General features: G+C 33.2%; 1 protein-coding gene across 1 annotated transcript in view; it reads right to left on the bottom strand.

Moving 5' to 3' along the window:
- Nucleotides 1–11,862: 11,862 nt before the first annotated feature.
- Nucleotides 11,863–22,161, bottom strand: part of LOC149791191 (glycerol-3-phosphate dehydrogenase [NAD(+)], cytoplasmic-like) — a 50,384-nt gene continuing 40,085 nt past the window's right edge. The window contains exons 7-8 of the mRNA XM_089969640.1: nt 18,298–18,407; nt 11,863–14,053 (exon numbers count right to left, since the gene is read on the bottom strand). Of these exons, the coding sequence (XP_089825766.1) occupies nt 13,850–14,053; nt 18,298–18,407 (314 nt within the window). The 3' untranslated portion in view covers nt 11,863–13,849. The remainder of the gene's footprint in view (nt 14,054–18,297; nt 18,408–22,161) is intronic.

Raw genomic sequence — 22,161 nt, 5'->3', positions numbered from 1 at the left:
GGAGATATTCGTTGCTAAGTACAACATCATTTTTTATCAAATAAATAGGTCACCATAATTTGGTTTTGCGCTTCGGTAATGTGTTGGGGTCATTTTCTCGTGCATTATTGGGCTTCATGCCTTTGCAGCTCTTATTATGGTCTTAAAACAGACGTTCTTTAGGAAAGACCAAATGGGAATCAAATATTATCTTTTGGTCTTTAAACTGGTGACGGTTATTTGGAATGACCAATGGGAATACAATTTCGTCCATTAGTCTGTAAAGAGATGACGGTTATTTGGAATGATCAAATGGGAATCTAACTTTGTCCTTTAGTCTGTAAACAGATGACGGTTATTTGGAAAGAACAAATTGAAATCAAACTTTGTCCTTTAGTCTTGAAACATATGATGGTTATTTGGAAAGACCAAATGAGGATTAAATTTTGTCCTTCGGTCTTTAAACAGATGACGGTTGTATGGACAGACCAAATGAGAATCAAATTTGGTCCTTTGGTCTTGAAACAGATGACCGGTTGTATGGACAGACCAAATGAGAATCAAAGTTGGTCCTTTGGTCGTTAAACAGATGACGGTTGTATGGACAGACCAAATGAGAATCAAATTTGGTCCTTTGGTGTACTGGAAATATCAGGATAAAATCATATTTCATAATTTCTCTATAGTGTTTACATTGTCTGTTTTTCGTTTATCAATTCACGATATAAATATATATCAGCATGTTTCGTGTGTAAATCATGATATAATTAAATGGGTGTTCGGTTCTTCAAGACATTATCGATGATCTATATTATCAATCAATTAAGCCATGGGTCAATTAAGCCATGTGATCAATTAAGTCATGTGATCAATTAAGCCATATGATCGATTAAGCCATGGGTCTGACCCGATTGTTATTTTGATAGTAATGCGAAGTTATCCCTTTAATATAAATGCTCCACTCCACAAAACAGTCACAAACCGTTCGACATTCCTTTTGTATTGATTGTATGAATATGTAGGTCTAATTTTGTACCTATTGTATGAATATGAAGGTCTAAATGATAAATTTACATTTGAAGTTCAATAGTCTCGTTATCAATTCATTCTTTCTGCATGTAGCACATAGCCAGCCTGTTATAATAATTATGTCACAGTTTTATGTACAAATACAAATAACAGATAAATATGAAATGCACACGTTGATAATGAAGTAATGGTTAACACAAATCGTTAGTCAAAACTCGTCTACTATTCGTGTACCAATATATAGCAATGGCACTCTGACATTTACTATTTGTTAGTATAGTCAATTACCTTGCAACCACTTGCTCTTCAAAGTTTTCTTAAGTAAGTGACTTTTTTAAAGATTAGTTCTCATCTTTATGAATAATGCTGTTCGAGATTTTCTACAAAATGTGTTCCTGCTTCTTCCGTATTATACTTACCATTAGAGACTTTGACAACAATAGTGACATGGTATTCGAGGTTTTATACAAAATGTGTTCCTGATTCTTTGGTATTATACTTACCATTAGAGACCTTGACAACAATAGTGACATGGTATTAGAGGTTTTATACAAAATGTGTTCCTGCTTCTTAGGTACTATACCTACTATTAGAGACCTTGACAACAATTGTGACATGGTATTAGAGGTTTTATACAAAATGTGTTCCTGCTTCTTAGGTATTATACTTACCATTAGAGACCTTGACAACAATAGTGACATGGTATTAGAGGTTTTATACAAAATGTGTTCCTGCTTCTCAGGTATTATACTTACCATTAGAGACCTTGACAACAATATTGACATGGTATTCAAGGTTTTATACAAAATGTGTTCCTGCTTCTTTGGTATTATACTTACCATTAGAGACCTTGACAACAATAGTGACAGGGTATTAGAGGTTTTATACAAAATGTGTTCCTGCTTCTTCCATATTATACTTACCATTAGAGACTTTGACAACAATAGTGACATGGTATTCGAGGTTTTATACAAAATGTGTTCCTGATTCTTAGGTATTATACTTACCATTAGAGACCTTGACAACAATAGTGACATGGTATTCGAGGTTTTATACAAAATGTGTTCCTGCTTCTTAGGTATTATACCTACTATTAGAGACCTTGACAACAATAGTGACATGGTATTCAAGGTTTTATACAAAATGTGTTCCTGCTTCTTTGGTATTATACCTACTATTAGAGACCTTGACAACAATAGTGACATGGCATTCGAGGATTTATACAAAATGTGTTCCTGCTTCTTCCGTATTACACTTACCATTAGAGACCTTGACAACAATAGTGACAGGGTATTAGAGGTTTTATACAAAATGTGTTCCTGCTTCTTCCGTATTACACTTACCATTAGAGACCTTGACAACAATAGTGACAGGGTATTAGAGGTTTTATACAAAATGTGTTACTGCTTCTTAGGTATTATACTTACCATTAGAGACCTTGACAACAATAGTGACATGGCATTAGAGGTTTTATACAAAATGTGTTCCTGCTTCTTAGGTATTATACTTACCATTAGAGACCTTGACAACAATAGTGACATGGTATTAGAGGTTTTATACAAAATGTGTTCCTGATTCTTTGGTATTATACTTACCATTAGAGACTTTGACAACAATTGTGACATGGTATTAGAGGTTTTATACAAAATGTGTTCCTGCTTCTTTGGTATTATACTTACCATTAGAGACTTTGACAACAATAGTGACATGGTATTAGAGGTTTTATACAAAATGTGTTCCTGATTCTTTGGTATTATACTTACCATTAGAGACCTTGACAACAATAGTGACATGGTATTCAAGGTTTTATACAAAATGTGTTCCTGCTTCTTAGGTATTATACTTACCATTAGAGACCTTGACAAGAATAGTGACATGGTATTAGAGGTTTTATACAAAATGTGTTCCTGCTTCTTAGGTATTATACTTACCATTAGAGACTTTGACAATAAAAGTGAGATGATTCATCATTAACAAATGAATTATACTCCATCTTCTAAAGGACATGCCAAGTTATTGCCCTTGCTTTAGATCTGATGCAAATGTCATCGAGCTATATTAGTCAACCGATATCCAGATAGGTTATTGACTTTCAGTTTATGCTAGGGCATGAAATACTGGATTTCCAAGCAAAATAAAATTGATAATACACTGGAGAGAATTACGAGAAATTTTGTAACAAGATATGTGTGAAGTTCGAAATTATTCTTAGATGTTTACGTGACTGTACACAGTATAATGGCTTCCTATCATTAAATTGCGAAGGAATTGTTTACAATTTCTGTGGGAATAATGACAAAACACTAAACCACGAACATCTTGCGGGATTCAGTGAGAACTCTGCTACTTCAATCTGTTTTATAGACTGCACATGGTAACATCAACTTTATTAGGATGACTATAATTGCTGTCTACGTGATATTTTACTATATATCAATACTTAGGATATTTTTTTCATGCATTTACTTTTAATTCTTTCTTAATTTACTCTTATATGTAATGTGTATTGAAACGTGTCGAATACAATAATTGTTTCTAAAAGATATATTGCTATTTTATTTCTTTTCATACAGAAAACTTCGTACACATTGTGGATTTTCAGACAATGACATTACTTTCTGTTCTTTTAACCCTTATGATTGTTCTGGTAGTTATAAAAAGAAGGATAAGAAAACAAAGGAAGATGCCCATCATGTTGATATACCATAGGTATCAAATAAAAAAATACAATTTCCACACTGTATGAAGCAAAGAATAATTTGATACAGTTTGAATATTGGCACCTAATGCACCTAACATTAAAGTATTACTTTTTCCATTTCATGCTTGCAGGTGAACACACACACACACACTTCAGGTCAATATATTTCAAAATCCTTTCAAACTGATTGTGATATCTTACACAAAAACGACAGGAAGAAATAGTCATATGCTGGATATGAAATTCCTAAAAGCAATTAAAAGTTAGTCCTTTATTTATTAATACTTACAGATATTTTTTTTTTTCAAAGGATATCCATTGTTGTTCAAGTTGCCTGCAACAGTACAACCATTTCTTCAGTACTCCATCCAAAAACATTATGACTGCAGCTATCAATAATAATTTTTAGGAATAAATTTTCGCACACAAAAAAATTAGACATTTACAAAATACTTAAAGTAAAATAAATAGTTTGATATATTATCGGTATGATTACAAACTTTAATTTTGATTGCTCGATCCCTTTCCTAGATATGAAGGGTGGTGGAACAAGATCTGCAGTGACACTTAAGGTGTTTGAAGAAAGCGGCGCTTATCAACAAGATCTGCAGTGACACTTAAGGTGTTTGAAGAAAGCGGCGCTTATCAACAAGATCTGCAGTGACACTTAAGGTGTTTGAAGAAAGCGGCGCTTATCAACAAGATCTGCAGCGACACTTAAGGTGTTTGAAGAAAGCGGTGCTTATCAACAAGATCTGCAGTGACACTTAAGGTGTTTGAAGAAAGCTTATCAACAAGAATGTTGATATTGAAATTAAATTGAGGTTTTGTAAAAAAATAAATAGAAATACACAGATTACAGCAAAACATTTATTAGAAACAGTGATCTTTACTTTTGTATTTTAGCGTTACCATTTCCTATCAGGCAAGGTGGGATATTTCAACAAAATTGCAAGCCTCTGACAGGATGGAAAATGGTTGTTATGGCTTGTATCCGTTCGATATTCCCAGTCATCGTTTGTATGACTGTAAGCATAATTATTATCAAGGGAGTAAGGATGGTGAGTATTGAAAATGATGAGTTAAAATCAAACAAGTTTAAATAACATCAGAGCACAGTAACTAATTTAATCTTTTATGTAAGGTGCAAACATTTTAAGTAAAATCTGTTTCTTGGACCAGCTGTGTTACCCTTTCAGCTGTTATTGTCTCTCTTTGAAAGAATAGTTGAGAAAAGACCAACGAACATTATCATTCATCGTAAAAGTAGAACACAACTGTTATTTTCAATGAGATAAAAAATTAAATTAAATAAATTAAAATCAATTAAATAATGTGTATTAAATTTTAAAACAAATCAAAATACTAATACAGAACGCATGAAAAGCTCATGATATATACTTTTGAAACTGTTAGGGTGACAATGAAATGTCATATCATTCTTTCTTTTATTCTTTAGAAAGAAAAAAGGAAGCCAATTAAGAAACATATATACTTCAATCATATAACAAACAGGACATTATTTTAAGAGACCATATATTTATCACCTGTCATCTTTTCTCTATTTTATATTCATTGTGTTTCATATTAACCATCCAAACAGTTTAATATTGGATTTAATCTACCAATGGTTTGTAATCAAGAAGAACACGCTACACTAGTAAAATTTCTGAGGTTACATTAAGTTATGTATTAAAAGTACTAAAACGTGTCTTAATAGAAGCATGATATGGCCACCTCTTTCTAGAAGGATAATCTGGGACTTTTTGTCACATAAAGTTCAGGTCGTCCACTGTAGTAGTTCTGAGTTGTTTTTTTTTTTTTAATTCTCGAGCTTGTGTTAATGGTTAATGTAAACTCAAAGCACAGTTGCTACTTTGGAAGCAACAACACAAGTTATTAGTCTTTGCTGAAGGTATTTGAATATAATTTCTAATACCTTTAGTGCATTTTCACCATACCTATCATGAATCACATTTAAGAATAGACACCTTATTCCTCGACATGATTGCATGATCTTTTGACCTTCGGGTCAAGGACATGGTAATTTACTATCTGCATTATTGTCTGGTCAAACAGTTTTCATCTGCTTCTGTTTGCTACCATCTCTTGATGGCTTTTATTAATACTCAGGAAAATGATTGATCATAAAGCAAAGATAATAATTAGTTATGCAACAAATCACAAAGTCTTTTGATCTTATGATAGAAGTCACACCTTTTATGGAATGCAGACCCAGGTCTATTTGTTTTGTGATGCTCAGAGAAATATGTTAGTCGTATTATGTTACTGCAATGAGCTTATGTTTATCTCAGGTCAGTATAAAACGAAATAATAAGAACTGAGTCAGACATGCGTGATGTAATAATAGCAGCAACAACAACAACAACAATAATACTGATAGTATTATTGTCATTATTGCCGTGATCTTCATATTAGTATTTTTCTTAATCACATTCTCCTCAATTTTGTCTTCTTTATTTTAAAAGGTCTTCTCATAATCTCATTGGTATGATGTGCTGTAGTGTGCAATCTAATCACGATTAGTATAATTCTACAGAAAATAATACTTGACAGCAATCTATTCTATATGATGTGGGATATAGGGCGTTGGTTACAGCCTTTAGTTTGCTTTGAAATGGTCAAAATGTAAACTCCATCTGATTAGCAAAATGATTGATTGCTCTTTATAAATGAAATATTTTTTATTTTGGGCACTGGCGATATTCGTCCTAAAGAAACTACGTTAATAACATTGTTTTCCATTCACTTACAGATCAGAAAGGTTGTCGTCAACAACATATGAAAAACTCTGTTTTGATAGAGCTTACAATTAAAGCGATGTGTGAAGCCTCTTCACACACTTACGGAGAGGGACCTGTAGTATGCTCTGGAATATAGGTCACTGTGCCACACTGTACATTTGCACTGCGTAAAGATGACCATAATTTATTTCATTTTACAAGGCTCTGTTTAAGTGTTACAAATGGATGAAGATCGCTGGACTTGTTAAACTGGATGATTGTAGTCTTTTTAAAGACACAAGTTCTTGCATTTAGATATATACCTTATTGTTCCTTCCTTTTCTATAATGTGCTCACTTGCAAGAACAAAAATAACACAGCAAAATGACTACCAATGGAAATATTCAGTTGTCACCTCTGACCATTGGTCTTATAATGTTGAATTTAGAATTGTAAACACATTACCGTTTCTAACTAAACATATTAGTTACATATTAAACAGATCTAAATCATCTAATAGTGTCGGCATCAAGAACAATAACATGCCTAGATGCACTAATGTTGAAAATTTACTCCAGTGCACTCTATATGATTGAACATTCTTGACTATGCCATCGTATTCCATGCCATTCATCAACTATTAATACATTTGGAGCTCCTTTTATTCTGTGAAGTGATTCTACTTGAATGATAATTCTGCATTTATCATCAGGTTTAAATATTTTATTGCCAGTGATATCCATATAGAATTCAATCTTATAATCTGATCTTGTTTTTTCTATAAATGTTTTTCTATAGCTAACTATAAGTACTGATTTGTCTTCTTGTACAGATTTACATGCAGCCTCTGATTTTCCCATTCCAAATGCAGATCCATCAATATAGTCCATGATGTAAATTACTTGACGTCTAGGTCCATCTTCATGAACAGGACTTGATGTGTATTTATAATCTGGCGTTTTTGTAACAAATTTCCCTGGATAATTTTGTTTGTGCCTAGATTTCAGCAAGAATCATACATAATCAGGATCTCTCTGATGTTTAGGCAATTTCTCAACAATTTTTGATATCTCTGAGTTGTTGATTTCTCTGGAAATTGTTTTCTTTATTTCTTCATCGAGTGATTTTTCGCTATGATTAATTATTTCTTGTCTACCATTCATGGAACTCAGACAAATTAAAATATAACGGTCTAAATTTACAATCAGAACACAATTATTACATTTATTATAGATTGAGTCATTAGGAGTAATTCCAAGATTTCGTTTGCAAATATTACAATAATGACCGGGTTTACGTCACACATTATACGCATTAATACTACGTGAAACTAAACCCAGTAATTAATCGGGGTTTCTGGTTAATTCATTGGAAATTATTTTCATGTCTTCATCTGATATATCCTTGGAATAATAATTACAAGATGTAATTTCATTTTTAGTGCATTTTTGTGTTGAACACGAGTAGGACATGCAAGTAATTCAGATGTAGAAACATTTTCATGCGAAATACGTCTTTTGCAATTTGTTATTTTACCCAGTTTACAGAGTCTTGTGTTTTTTAGTTTTATACTAGCCTGTAAATCTACACGCCATTCTGGATTATCATCTTTATCTTTTTTAGTGAGTTCTTTTTGTTTGTTCTAATGATACAGGTGTAGATTTAAACATAGTATGATATCCACTATTTGTTTCGAAAAGATAGTCCTGTGACCGTAAACAATTACATAACTTCATAAAATAATTGATAATATCATCAGTGTCTATCTTTTCATCAGTACTTATCCACGAACCTCGTAGTTTATGTGAGTATGTTGTATCCACTTGAAAAACGAATCAATATAAAAAATCGGATCTCTGAATTCTGGTATAATTTCAGTGACTGAATACTCATTATTAAATTCATCAGCAACTCGTTCAAAATCATCATCCAATGCAAATATTTAAAATCTATCAAAATGCTGGATTATTAATCCATAAGTACATATTCTTGCATAAACATACTTCTTAGAGCGTTTATTGCTTCCATTTTACTGTTTAGAAAAAACGATTTTTCTGATGAATCTACATTCATTAATAAGTAATAATCTCTGAGAATAAAATAATCGTTTTTAGTGATATAAATTAATTCTTTCTCACTTTTTTCTCTTCAAACAAATTAAAAGGATCAATAAAATCAGGATCATTTTCTGCACCAACATAAAATTCCTTGATTTTATCGACATTAATAATTTTTTTAATTAATTTCAAGGACTTCCAAAGTGTGAATTGGACAGTCTGCAGGAATAATTTTGCAAATAATATCAGACACATGATTATTCACTGACATCGTAAAAATATATATATATATATATATATATATATATATATATTCACACACACACACACACATATATATTATACAGAACTTATATCTAATTAAAAATTGAACATTTGTTTGTATAATATAAATAATGCCATTTCCAACTGGAATGAATAAATTTAAATGGCTCTTTCAAGGATCATTAGTTCTTAGGATAAAAGTTGCTATGGAAAATACTGCAGCATGCATAATCAATCAATCAAGAAAGGTACTACAGGACCTAGACCATTTCTGGGCTGTGGAAAGGGCTTACAAGGTAAATTAGATATCTGTACAAAGTGCGGTGGAAATAAATAAAGAACAATGTTACTTTATCATGAAAAAAGAAATACGAAATATTATGTATCAAAAGAAATACCTCCGACATATATTTCAAGACTGGTACAATTATGCAATATTAATAATTATATAGTAATTTGCATACTTGTACCATCGATGATAGAAGCATCAAAATGATAAAATAAATGCTATATTTTGTCAGGGATCACGATAATATTTTTAAGATTTCATGCCACATGCTAATATATATCAGTGAAAGGATCAGACATCCAACCTTTGATCTTTTCGTTTTTGTGAAGAACAATCTAGAACTACCCGTCCAGCTTATGAAAATAATTAAGACAAAAGATATTATATGACAGATTTAGTTTCTTGACTATCTCTTTTTTGGATTCGAATTTTATAATTTATCTCCTTGGCATATATAGGCAGATTATTTTCGTATTTTTTTGTTTTTACAGACATTACTTTTGAGTAAAGTGATCCAAATTTTGACAGCGCCTGGGATAAATTATATTTAGTACCTCCTTCAGTTGATGATCAAAGGTGTTATGATGTACTTAAAGATTTCAACGAAAATGTAAAATTGTTGGATGAGAATGATGAAGATATTATTGAATTTATTACAGATATTGATGAAGCTCCATCTGTAGATAATCTTGATGGATTTATTAATAATTTAGTCATCTATGTCATAAACAGACTAATCTAGCAAGAATATTTTCTCGAGGTAGGCAGAAAAACTCAAAGACATTATTAATGTTACTCAGTGATACACACAAATACCTAAAGTGATCAGAGATAATTGTAATGTCTTAGTTGTGTTTAATGGAGTTGACACAAATACGTTACAAAATATTGATCAAACTTGGAGTTCAAAAACTTCTTTTCAAAAGCACAAGCTACCCCACACGGATTTTTAACAATAAATTATCTGATCCCCAGTCATGATATTATGTAGGTCTTGATAAAATCTTTGGTTAAAAAAGACATTCATTTTTCATTATTTTTAGATTTCTCATCAGTATCTTTATACCTCGATAAGCTCTATCCAACTCTGATTTTGAATCATTTTGGACTTCTCGTATTATTTCATTTATACGATTTTCTTTTGCTTCATCCATAAATTTTTAAACTCATTTCCTGATTCATGATCGGGATTAAGAGACATAATAATCCTTAATTCAAATTCTTTATCTAAACAGCAGCAGGGAGGGTGCGACCAAAAATGAGTGTCTAAAAGATAAACAAAACCACACATTAAAATTTTGAAAAACACGAATGACAAAGATGAAGTAACAAAATAAGCTAACCCAATTAGAGAAACTCTTGGTTTTGGTTAGAGGTTTCGGTTTGATGTTATTATGCTTGTATTTTTCATTTTTTTGTATGAAGTTTTATTTTCATAAATGGACTTTTAAGCAAGTGGTCTGTTCACCCTCCATGCAGCTGATGGGGACCAGTGTATCACCTGCAACACACAACAGGTTTAAGGTTCAGATGGACAGCATTATAGCAAAGGACCACCAAGGCTGGCTTGGGTAGGTATTGAGCTTGCAAGCCCTTAATGAGGAGTCTGGTGCTTTACATGTGAGCTAACAAGAATCCTCAGCTAGTGATGCATCACCCATGATTCAAACATGACAAACCACATCTATGCTCCCCCAAGCTACAAAATGATTGACATATCCCCTTTCTTCTAAAGGTCCATGTTTATTAATAGTACGGCTGCACAAACACCACTAGCACTTGTAGTGAGCTTCATTAAAAAAAAAAAACACAAAACAAACAACAAGTACATGTTGTAAGCTTCCTCAGCAACCACAAAATCACCAGCACCCTTTGCAAACTCTCTTAAGTATTCCAAAACCAACAGCACCTGCTGTAAGCTTTTTGAAAAGAACAAAGAGCAAATGTCTTAAGTATCTTGAAAAGCCCCAAACCACAAACACCTTTTGTAAGCTTCTTGAAGAACCCCAATACCACGAGCACATGTTGCAAGCTTCTTGAAGAACTCCAATACCACTAGCACCTGTTGCAAGCTTCTCAAAGAACTCCAATATAACTAGCAGCTATTGTAAACTTCTTGAAGAACTCCAATACAACTAGCACCTGTTGCATGCTTCTTGAAGAACTCCAATATAACTAGCACCTGTTGTAAGCTTCTTGAAGAACTCCAATACAACTAGCACCTGCTGTAAGCTTCTTGAAGAACTCCAATACAACTAGCACCTGTTGTAAGCTTCTTGAAGAACTCCAATACAACTAGCACCTGTTGTAAGCTTCTTGAAGAACTCCAATACAACTAGCACCTGTTGTAAGCTTCTTGAAGAACTCCAATACAACTAGCACCTGTTGTAAGCTTCTTGAAGAACTCCAATACAACTAGCACATGTTGTGTCATGAACTCCAATACAACTAGCACATGTTGTGAGTGTCATGAACTCCAATACAACTAGCACATGCTGTAAGCTTCTTGAAGAACTCCAATACAACTAGCACCTGTTGTGAGTGTCATGAACTCCAATACAACTAGCACATGTTGTGAGTGTCATGAACTCCAATACAACTAGCACATGTTATAAGCTTCTTGAAGAACTCCAATATAACTAGCACCTGTTGTGAGTGTCATGAACTCCAATACAACTAGCACCTGCTGTAAGCTTCTCTAAAGATTCCAGGAATCACTAACACCTGTAATAGGCTTCTTGAAGAACAAAAAAACTAATCTTTGTACTTCTTCCAAAATAACAGAAGAAAAAAAAACTGTTTTATTGAATTGCAGGGTTTTATGTTTATTATGCAAATCAGGAGGAAACAAGGTCTATGCTTGCAAAGCTTGTATGCTCTACAGCAGAAAAAAGAGACCATGAACTTGAGAAGGCAAAATAAATGAATGTCACAAAATTTAACCAAGCCATCTCCATATTCATATAAATATACACAAAACTACTAAATCTCAATTACAAATTGTTTCTACAGTATCGGTGCAAAAGAAATAGTCCAAAAGTAAAAATAAAGACTTAACAAAAATACAATTCATTTAAATGGTATAAAACTCTAATCAGGTCATCTATGAATGAACAGAAATCTGCCTAATAAATGTAATATCTATCGATGAAGTAATTTCTGCATAACCAAGCTAACATGATTTGCACTCAGAAATGTCCCAGTGCTAAAAGCAACAAGTATTATATAAAAAAATGCATAATAGTTGTATGAAATTGTATGAAAAATCTAATCAGAGCATCCACATATGAATAGAAATGTAACAAATTTCAATTTCCTGCATGAATCTATTTTTTGCTTTATCATACTATCAAGATTTTCAGCAACAGTTTATCCAAATTTCTAAGTTATTTTGTTGTGTGAAAACCTATTGATTAAGGTCATCTACTTACATTCTTATAAAAACTGCCAATGACCAAGTGGTGCCATTTTTGCATAATTATTCTAAAAGAAGTTTTGATGAAAATGTTGAATTCCCAAAATAATTTCAAAACAGAAAAATCATTGAAGTGGTGTGAAAATCTAATCAAGGCATCTATATGATAGGATTTAAATGGCTACCACATTTCATTTGTCTGTGCCTAGTGATGTTTGTGTAATAAGCTTCCAAGGATTGATTGACTTCCCAGCATACTGATGGATGGATACACAGGACCAAATCAATATGTCCCACATGCAAGCAGCAAAGTGGATGAACAGAAAAAAAGCCCTTACATTTCAAATCACAAGATGTTTCTATTCATTAAAAATCTTGAGTTTGTACTATCTTACCTCTCTTTGTGCTATTCTGAATGTGATTAACAAACTCTAGTTGCAAAATTAGTAAACAAAAATCCCCCCCCCCCCACAAATACATGTAGCCTATTGCAAAGGAAAGCAAATTAATTGGAAGATGGTCAAACTATTTTGCTACAAGAACATCCCACGCACCCTTGTGCCACTACTAATTCACACAAATGCTAAAAAGTAGTGTTTGATTATAAAAAGTAAACAGACCTCTGAGTTGTCACATGTTTGGTCAAGTATATGCCCCATTATTAGGAACAGATAAACAATACAGAAGAAATAAATATCCCAAACAGTTTCCAAGGAATATAAATCTTTATTTCTGAGGAAATAAATGTGTCCCCATAAGCTATAACAATAATAAATATATTCCCATAGCTATAACAGTAATAAATGTATTCCTATAGCTATAATAGTAAACTGTAACCTATAAACGGTTGGATCAGGTACATATGTAGTAATAAAAGTACAAAATATGGATTAGCAAATGAAAAGTGGATTTTTATTTTGTTTAAAATGTACACTTTCATTCATGTTGATTAGTAACTCTTTGGAATATGTAATGTATACTGACTGATTTGCCATCTTTATTACTGATCCAAAATATACCTAACAAATAATAAAGATATAAACAAGGATGTTTTTAAAACTTGCTTTACATTAATATGTGTTCTAGGTTATAAATGCCATTTACTAGCACGAGTTACTCTCCATTAAAATTTATCCTGGATGGCGAACACCAACAATAAAAGCATTAGGTTCTCCATCAGACCAAACAACTGATAACTGAATACATTGTCATGCAACAACAACTTATAAAACTCAGATATGATATAAATTTGATCCATTACATAAAAATTATGACTGATATCATTATGTGGGCTTGGTTTAACTAATAAAAAAAAGAAAGAAACTTTTGTGTCAATTAGAGCAATTAAGCAGACTTAACACAGACTATTCATTACATATGTTCAGGATGATTCTTTAGACACTCAATAAACTGCTCCGGTTTAAGTTCCCCATTGCATATCCTATGAATGGCTGTGAAAAGGGGGAATCTGTCTTCCATCATTTTGCTCTTCAGCATGTAATTCACTTCATATGCTGTGGGAGGTCCTTGTAGTTTCTGTCCATTTAGCATTTCATTTTCCAACACCTCTATGGACTACATGGAATGAAATAATACACAGTACAAATAGGCCAATAATTAGTGTTCAAAGAAAATAAAAATGATCAGACATAACATGACTGGTTCCACCTTTGTTTATGATGTCAGCTGTACTGAAACATTAGAATTTCACATGATCATTGCATACATTTTTCAATTTTAAAACCAACTTTTTATATCTATTTAATATAAAATTTGTACATAGAGTAAGTGATCATGAAAGAATAAAGACAATACATGATTTACTGTATAAACAATATCTGTTTCTGTCTGTAAGCAAGTGCTTACACATACAACGCAGCTTTAAAACTAATAATCTAGCAAAGCCATATTCTTATATGTGGCACGAATTCATCAAGATCTTAATGAATTCCAAGTTCTGATAAGATATCTCAAATGTTTCAGATATATTAACTGTAAAGAGTGTGACGAGGAGATGGACGAATACAATTCTTTTAAAATGAAAACCATTCTTTTGCCTAAAAACGCACCAAGTCATGATACAAGAGCGTATGAAGTTTCAGGAAGAATCTTAAATGGTTAAGGAGGTATGAAGTGTAAATACCATTTTCTCACATGGGTAGACAACTCTAATAGTATTAATCTGATTATGCCATGTTAGATGAGGCACAAATTCTTGTCATGATCCAAATGCATAAGTTTCATCAAGATATCTCAGAAGGTTCAGGAGATACAAACTGGAGAAGAGTGTGATGGAGAAATGACAAAAAAGTAGCAATCTGACAAAACCTAATCTAATACGGGACAAACCCCAACGCTTCAAGAAATATTAATCATAGAATGTGTGTGTGATTTGGATTTTTAACTAAGCTTGAAAATTTTTCAGTCATTTTGCTATGATATCTGCAGTGTGGCAGTTTATAGTTATGTCTAGCACTGGGGCATCATGCTGCAGACATGTAGCATATTGTCACCCAGTCACATTATCCTGACACCAGGCCGACCAATCCTAACACTAACCTCTTAATGCTGAGCACCAAGCAAGGCAGCTGTTAGTACCATTATTTTGCAAGTCTTTAGTATGATTTGGCCAAGGATTGAACCCACGACCGTCCGCATCTGAGGCAGACGCTCTAACCACTAGGCCACCGGAACGGTATTAATTAATCCTAGAAGACTATGATCGACAGACAGACATGATAATGATTAGATCCACTGCTTAACAGGATACAATATGTAGCCATGATACAAAGACATACCAAGTTTCACAAGATAAAGTACACTCAGATTTTTTGAAGATGTCTTGTAGTCTATCAGCTATCTAACTGTTAGCCACCTCTTGCTAGAACCGTATCCATATTCATGCTATCTGAGTTTACACCATTAGAGGCCATCCATTTAGTATGTACACAAAAATCTGGCAAAGCTTGACCCCTCCCCCTCTCCTTGTACACATGCATACTTTTTTACACACACCCCTGCATACATATGCTTGATGCCCCCCCTCCAATTCTAAAGAACGGCCTATATTTACTCCATGCAGAAACCATAAAAGATTAATAATATTAACATGTTTAATAAAACAGATAGTCCACGGATGTTGAATGTCTGGCTGCATCAAAGAAATAAGCTGTGTAACTTTAAACAGTTTATCTAATGTCCACTAAAATTCAAATGTCCACTGAACCCAGCCAAACAGGTTATGTATCAGACAAATTATTATTGAGGTTTCATCCCTCCCTGTTTCCTATGCGTATGTACATTATCACCAGACCCCCAATATGCAAGCATATGTGTTTGGATTATCCCCCCTCCATGGGTATGTACTAAATGGACAACCCCTTATGGATCATGGTATCATTAACCCAACTCTGTTAATCCTGTGTCTATATTTCCAGTTAGCTGCAAACTTTCCATGCATGATTTTCATTTGCATAATAAAACACAAGCCAATGTACAAACCAACAACAGTGATTGATTTGATTTTGTAAACCTGCCACATTCCTTTGGCTACAGTTAGCCAAAAGAAGCAACTGTCACATGCTCTAAAGTGAGTACCCATTTCTTAAACAGATCAATAAAAAGTTTAATACATGTACTAAATCATTGGCATTTTGTATATCAAGCATTAGCTGAGAGAAACCGCTGCCATATGCTGGTGCTTTGGCAAAAGATGAACATTCCAAAATCTTGTTTCTTGAAGAATTCACTCTGAGGGACTATTATTATGGACTGCAATTACTTAATTGGATAATGAACAGCTGACAGTGGATCAGTGTTGCCCCTTTGTTAACAACAGGTAGCTATGAAATTATATAGAGATAATTCTGTCTGTTGGTCCCCACAAAGACAATTCAAATATCTGTCCCTGAAGAATAGATAAAATTCCTTTTAAATTTTTAACATGCTCTTATTTTAGTATTTGTCTGTTGTTGTCCCAATGAGCTTACAAACTGGGAAAAATGGTTATTCAGCATTTGTCCCAGGCAATGAATTTTTTTGATCCATATAATAAACCTCCAACCATCATACTTAAGTGAAATCGAATACAAAGAGAAAGGTTTCAGCTGAACTTGCTAAACTTGATTTCTTGTGGACCTACAGTTTTTTAGTCATGTCTTCCACTGTGTCAAATTTAAGGTCTGAGGCAAAAATGGCAATTTATCCCACCTCCAAGGAAACGCTTGTTCTCACTGGCTAATTTATGTCTTATGATTGTCAAATATCATGCAATTATGATGCAGACCTGTCATGGGAAAATTGCATCAAAGAGTGCCATGGTGTCACAAGAATTCCAGCATTTCTGACGGCATATAGTCAACAAGGGCAACAGCTTTTGTTGTTGTTGTTGTTGTTGTAGGGTTTAACGCCATTTTTCAGCATAAGATAGGTTACACATGGCGGCCAGTATAATTGGTGGAGGAAGAACCCTGGAAAACCCCGGGAAGAACCACTGACCCATGAGAAGCTACTGGCAGGCTTTCTCATGTACCAACGTTAGCTGAGCCTGAGACTTGAACTCACGCAGACAGAGGTGAGATGGCAGTAATCTGTAATGGTGAGCGCTTTAGACCACTCGGGGCCCCGCAACAGATTTTGATGTGTAACCAAAAAAGAATGGTCATCATATGTATATGTGTTGAAATTATGATTTTAGAAAATGTTAGGACTCACTTTTTCTTTGAAACTTAACCCTGTACAAAATATGAAACTATGGAAAGTCCTACCAATAAAATCTAATATCGGGTCTGCAATAAACTATATAACTAATAATAATGGCACTTGGCCAATCATCTGAGTGATACAAAGTATTCAAGTAATCTGAAAGCTTGAGTGGAGGAAATTAACAAATTGACTGATTTAATAAAAGAAATCTGCTTCTATAACTTTTACTAGAATGGAACTTTCTTTCTATTCTAATAAACATGTGCAATGCCTTGTGACAATCTCCAGATTCATACAGTCATCTGATGTACAGTAATATTTTATTTAAACCCAAGATTTACTCAAATTTGTATTTTTTCACAGATTTATAGATTTTAAGATGAAGTTAAGTAAACAAAAATATCTGATCAACAATCTTTTGAAAAATAAAGATATTCATGTATTTTAATTTAGATAAAAGACAATATCCTGCTTAGTAACAGGACACATCTACATGTAATACAAAGAGTATTCATATATCTCTTTATAAAAATGGCATGAAATAAACCTCATGTCTATTTCTACTGATTTGACTGCTGGCATATGTTATGCTTATGCTGTGATTCATGTATTAATAAATTAGGTGGTCTAACTTAGTAATTTATCCATATCTAACAAAATGTAAAAATCCCAACATTATTGGCTAATCTCTTGTTGCATAAAGTTGTCAGCTAATTAGCCCATAGCATCAATCAGGTGTCAAAATTTGCTAATCACCATGTCAATGACTTATAAGACCAATTAGCCAGTGAAAGGAAACACTGACATCTGAAATGCGGATTAAACCAAGGTGAAATCTTCTCCTTGTTATAAAAGATTTTCTTCCTTTTAAAAGCATTTTCTCCCTCATTTTAGAATAGACTCTACCTTTTTCTAGCATTTTCTCACATTTTAAAATGGACTCTCCCTTTTCATAGCACTTCTCTCATTTTTGAATGGACTCCCTCTTTATATAGTATTTTCCCTCTCATTTTACAGTGGATTTTCATCCTTTCAGATCTGACTAAAATACAGTTACTGTATTAAACATAAAAGGAAACAAAAATACAAGATAAAAACACGTTTATTATGCCTACCTTGCCAGTTTTAACAAAGGCCTCAGCTACTTTTCTGTTTCTGCCACCATAACATGTTGTCACCAAGTCTGCAATACCACAGCTTTCTAAAAATGTGGCCTGTTGGGAGCCTAAATTACAATAAAAGACAAGTCAAAATTGTCAAAATCAATATGTATGACCTGTTCTATCTCAATATGAAAATTCAATCACACCTTGTGTCTATACTTCCTGTTCAAAGATCAAAATGTGATACAAGAAATATGATACAAAATTACAGCAACTAGATATGGCTTTTCTTTCTTGTAGATATCAATACTGAACGAGGCATGTGACTCAAAAAGAAATTCCTTTATCAATTCCATCCTTTATGAAGTCATAAAGAATTTAATTATTTCAAACCATTTGTAATGGTGCCTTCTGATTAAAGCATTTTAACTGTTATATTTTTTCATTGTAAAAAGTTTGAATAAATCACTAACTTAAAATCAACAAATTCTTTCAAAGTCATTTGCATGTTGTAATTCAATGAACAAACCATCTGAGAACAGATCAATTTTTTACATTTTATTTTGTGTAGGAAACTAAGACCTGCCAACCCTGACGAGTCAGCCTCAGTAAGGCAGTTGATTTTTTTTCCGTAAGATTGACCAGCTTTCAGTAAGGTGTAACAAAATATCAATAACTGCTATTGTAAAGATGGAAAACGTAATTAAAAGTTTGACGCATCGACGATAAACATTATGTTCAACTGAAAAGTTTGTAAAGTAAGCATGGACTTTATTTACCACTAGTACAGTTGCACAAACTCTAGTTCAAACACTATGCAGCTCAATGGCATGTTGCTATCTCTCAACTTGACATAATTCTTGGAAATTCTTTTTCATTTCAGATGACGACGGCAATCATACCTCCTGCCATGAGACATACTCAAATTGGCATGTGATGTCCAATAAATGTAATTGTGTCTTTTCCAGCTTTTATTCAGAAGAATCTGAATACTCATTTTTATTTTTCTGTCTTGATTATCAACACTTTTCATGAGACTTATTCTCCCTAAAGCTAGTCTGGTTCCCTGACTAATTTCACTAATTCTAAGATGAAATCTAGATTATTCGGAAACGATTATCTTTCTGTAGTTTTTGCAAGTATGCCATAAGTCTGTATTTTAAGGGTAATTTTCATAATACTTGTGGCAAAATCGTAAGAGTTGGCAGGTCTGGAAACTGGTGGGGAAAGTGCAAATTTTGTGCATCTGTGTAGCAAGTCATACTGTGGCTATGCACTTATATACCCACCTGTTTTATACAATGATGGAAAACAAAATTAAGAATAATTTAATCTTTTTTCATTCAATCTCAGAAATACTCTCTTATTTGGGATTTATCAATTCCATTCATCATTTCACAAAAGTACTAATCCAAACAGAATAAGAAATGCTCACTCACATGATGTATATTCCCTTAATTATTCCATGATTTTATTTGTTTGAGACCTGATTATTCTTGTTTCTTTTTTAAAAAAATCTTTTTGCAAATGATATTTCTCAGCACATTATCTTCAAGTCTCAATGTCCTGGTTTTTTACACACAGCTGTCCTTTCTCCAATGCAAATATGGCTTCGGAAACAGCAGGACTTGCTTCCAGTGCGTCCTCCATACCATTGTCAATAACAGATCCTAGTTCTTACTGTTCAGGATCAAGGTTTTCTCTTTTGGTGCCTTGGAAAACTGGATGAAAGAACCAAGTGTACAGTCCACTATCCAGGTCTTTGTCCCTTGCTAATCTATCTTTTTTGCATTTTAGTCCAGTACTGCATTTAAACCTATCAGTATATTTTTTGTTTTTCCTCATCTTTCTTCCAACTGTGCAAAGCTGACTCAAGCATATCTAAATCCATGGCAATTTTACTTTGTATTTGCCAGAACTAAGATTCTTCAAAACATTCGACCTATAGCGGATAGAACAAGCTTTCCTTTTCCTGAGAGATTAAATGTTCAATTTACCATTTATTCAAATAATTTTAGAGAACAGTGTTCTGTCTTAATTGACTTCTAAATACTGATAATAATGAATCAATTTCAAAAATATTTGATTTCACAAAAAGTGACATTTAATTGTTTTAATGGACCTTATTTGTAGCTACACACATAATGCAAAGAAGCATCTATCAGTGACTCACTTTCTCACTGGTTATTAGAAAATGCATTCTCGTCTGCACTGCAACAAATCACAGAAAGTGGAGGCAAGTACAAAAATACACCTCCTCCAAAATGTTCTGTGGTCGTTGCTGTAAGGCGTAAATAAAGAATGATTGACAATAAGCTGGACTTTTGTATGATTGGTGAGCTGTGCTTACAGAGAGTAAGTTACTGATCTGTGGGAGACATTTAGTACAAAGGCAAATTATACATTTGTGTTTAATGTAATCAAATACAACAGCTGTCATGGTCCAATTACAGACATTGTTGATTATTATGGGTAATTTTGCGTGTGCAAAATTATGTAAAAATACTATATTTGACATTGCCAGAATCCAATAGTGATTCATTAGAATAAAACAATGACTATAAAAACACATCCTAATGTTGTCCAAATCAAGTACAGCAGTTTTGGCATAAAGTTTTCAGCTGATAGATGTTGATAGTTTAAAAAAAAAAAAAATTCTTCTCATAATTGTGGTCCACAGCATTACCGCATTAGACTGGGAATCATGTTATAGTGAAATGTGTTATAACAGTGGAGAGCTCATTGCCAAGGGCCTCTCTAATTTTGGATCAGTCTGCTCCTGTATTGTCAGTGAGAAGCCCACTGCAAAATATAATTTACCTGACAAAGTTTCAATCGTGCTGATGAAATGCAGAAAATTAATTTCAAGATGCTGACCTGCCATAACCAGGTGTCATGCCAAAAACACAATTATTACTCCAAAAACCCCTGACACCGTTGTGTTTCCAAAAATATAATTTTCAGTAATTTTTGAGAATAGAACAAGAATACTTTAGTATATGCCCATTACATGTAACACATAGAAATGGTAAGCAGTCATCATTGGAGGTGATGTAAAACTTTCCTTCCGGCAGTTTAAATAAAGACAATTAAATAAAGGCAATTAAAAGACGAAGAGGTCAGGCATAATGCATGGTAAAATTTTCTTAATTAGCTAACAATAGCTATTGTGGTGCATTCGAAGACTGCAGTGGGTGAGCACACTGTACTAATTTGTATAAGTAAAAAAAGGTGATGAAGTGGAACAACCCAATACAGGTAAATCAAACAGATACTAGCTGTGTGTAGATGAATAAAAGTTATTACATATAACTGAATGAGAATCCTTAAGCCATCTGCATTAAACATTACCAAGTTTGTTAACAACTGCAATGTATCTTTGAAATGGATTCTACCCCATATATATGAAAAGGAAAACGTGATTAATTCAGCTGTCGTCATAGTGTTCAAGAGTGATTAATTTTTTTTAAGGCGATTTAGGATGCAAAGTTAACAAAAATAAATTTCAGAACTCTTGGTTGATAGTGTTTTACTTTGTGAAGCATGTCAGCAAAATAAAAAGGGGAGAATTTAGTTGGCATGTACAGCAAACAACATATCGACATATGTCATTTCTGTGTGTACCATGTCTGTCAAAATAGGAGACCACTTGTAGCATATTTGATATGCTAATTAAACATGACTAGTTAACTGACCTATGATTTTAGTCCTGAAATAGATTGACTGATAGACAATAATAAGCGCATGCTTGTATTTTGCACAGTTGGTTTGTGTTGATAAAGCATTAATACCCATATTGGACAGAGGCACTTAGCTGTAGTCCATGCTTGTGGGGGAATCTGAGTCAGGGCTTGTGATTTTTTTATATAAAATAGT

Source organism: Sinohyriopsis cumingii, chromosome 9, assembly GCF_028554795.1.
Source record: "Sinohyriopsis cumingii isolate HCF-2022 chromosome 9, ASM2855479v2, whole genome shotgun sequence".
NCBI classification, from domain to species: Eukaryota; Metazoa; Mollusca; class Bivalvia; order Unionida; family Unionidae; genus Sinohyriopsis; species Sinohyriopsis cumingii.
The sequence above is the reverse complement of the archived record's forward strand: the minus strand, read 5'-3'. Positions and strand labels throughout refer to the sequence as shown.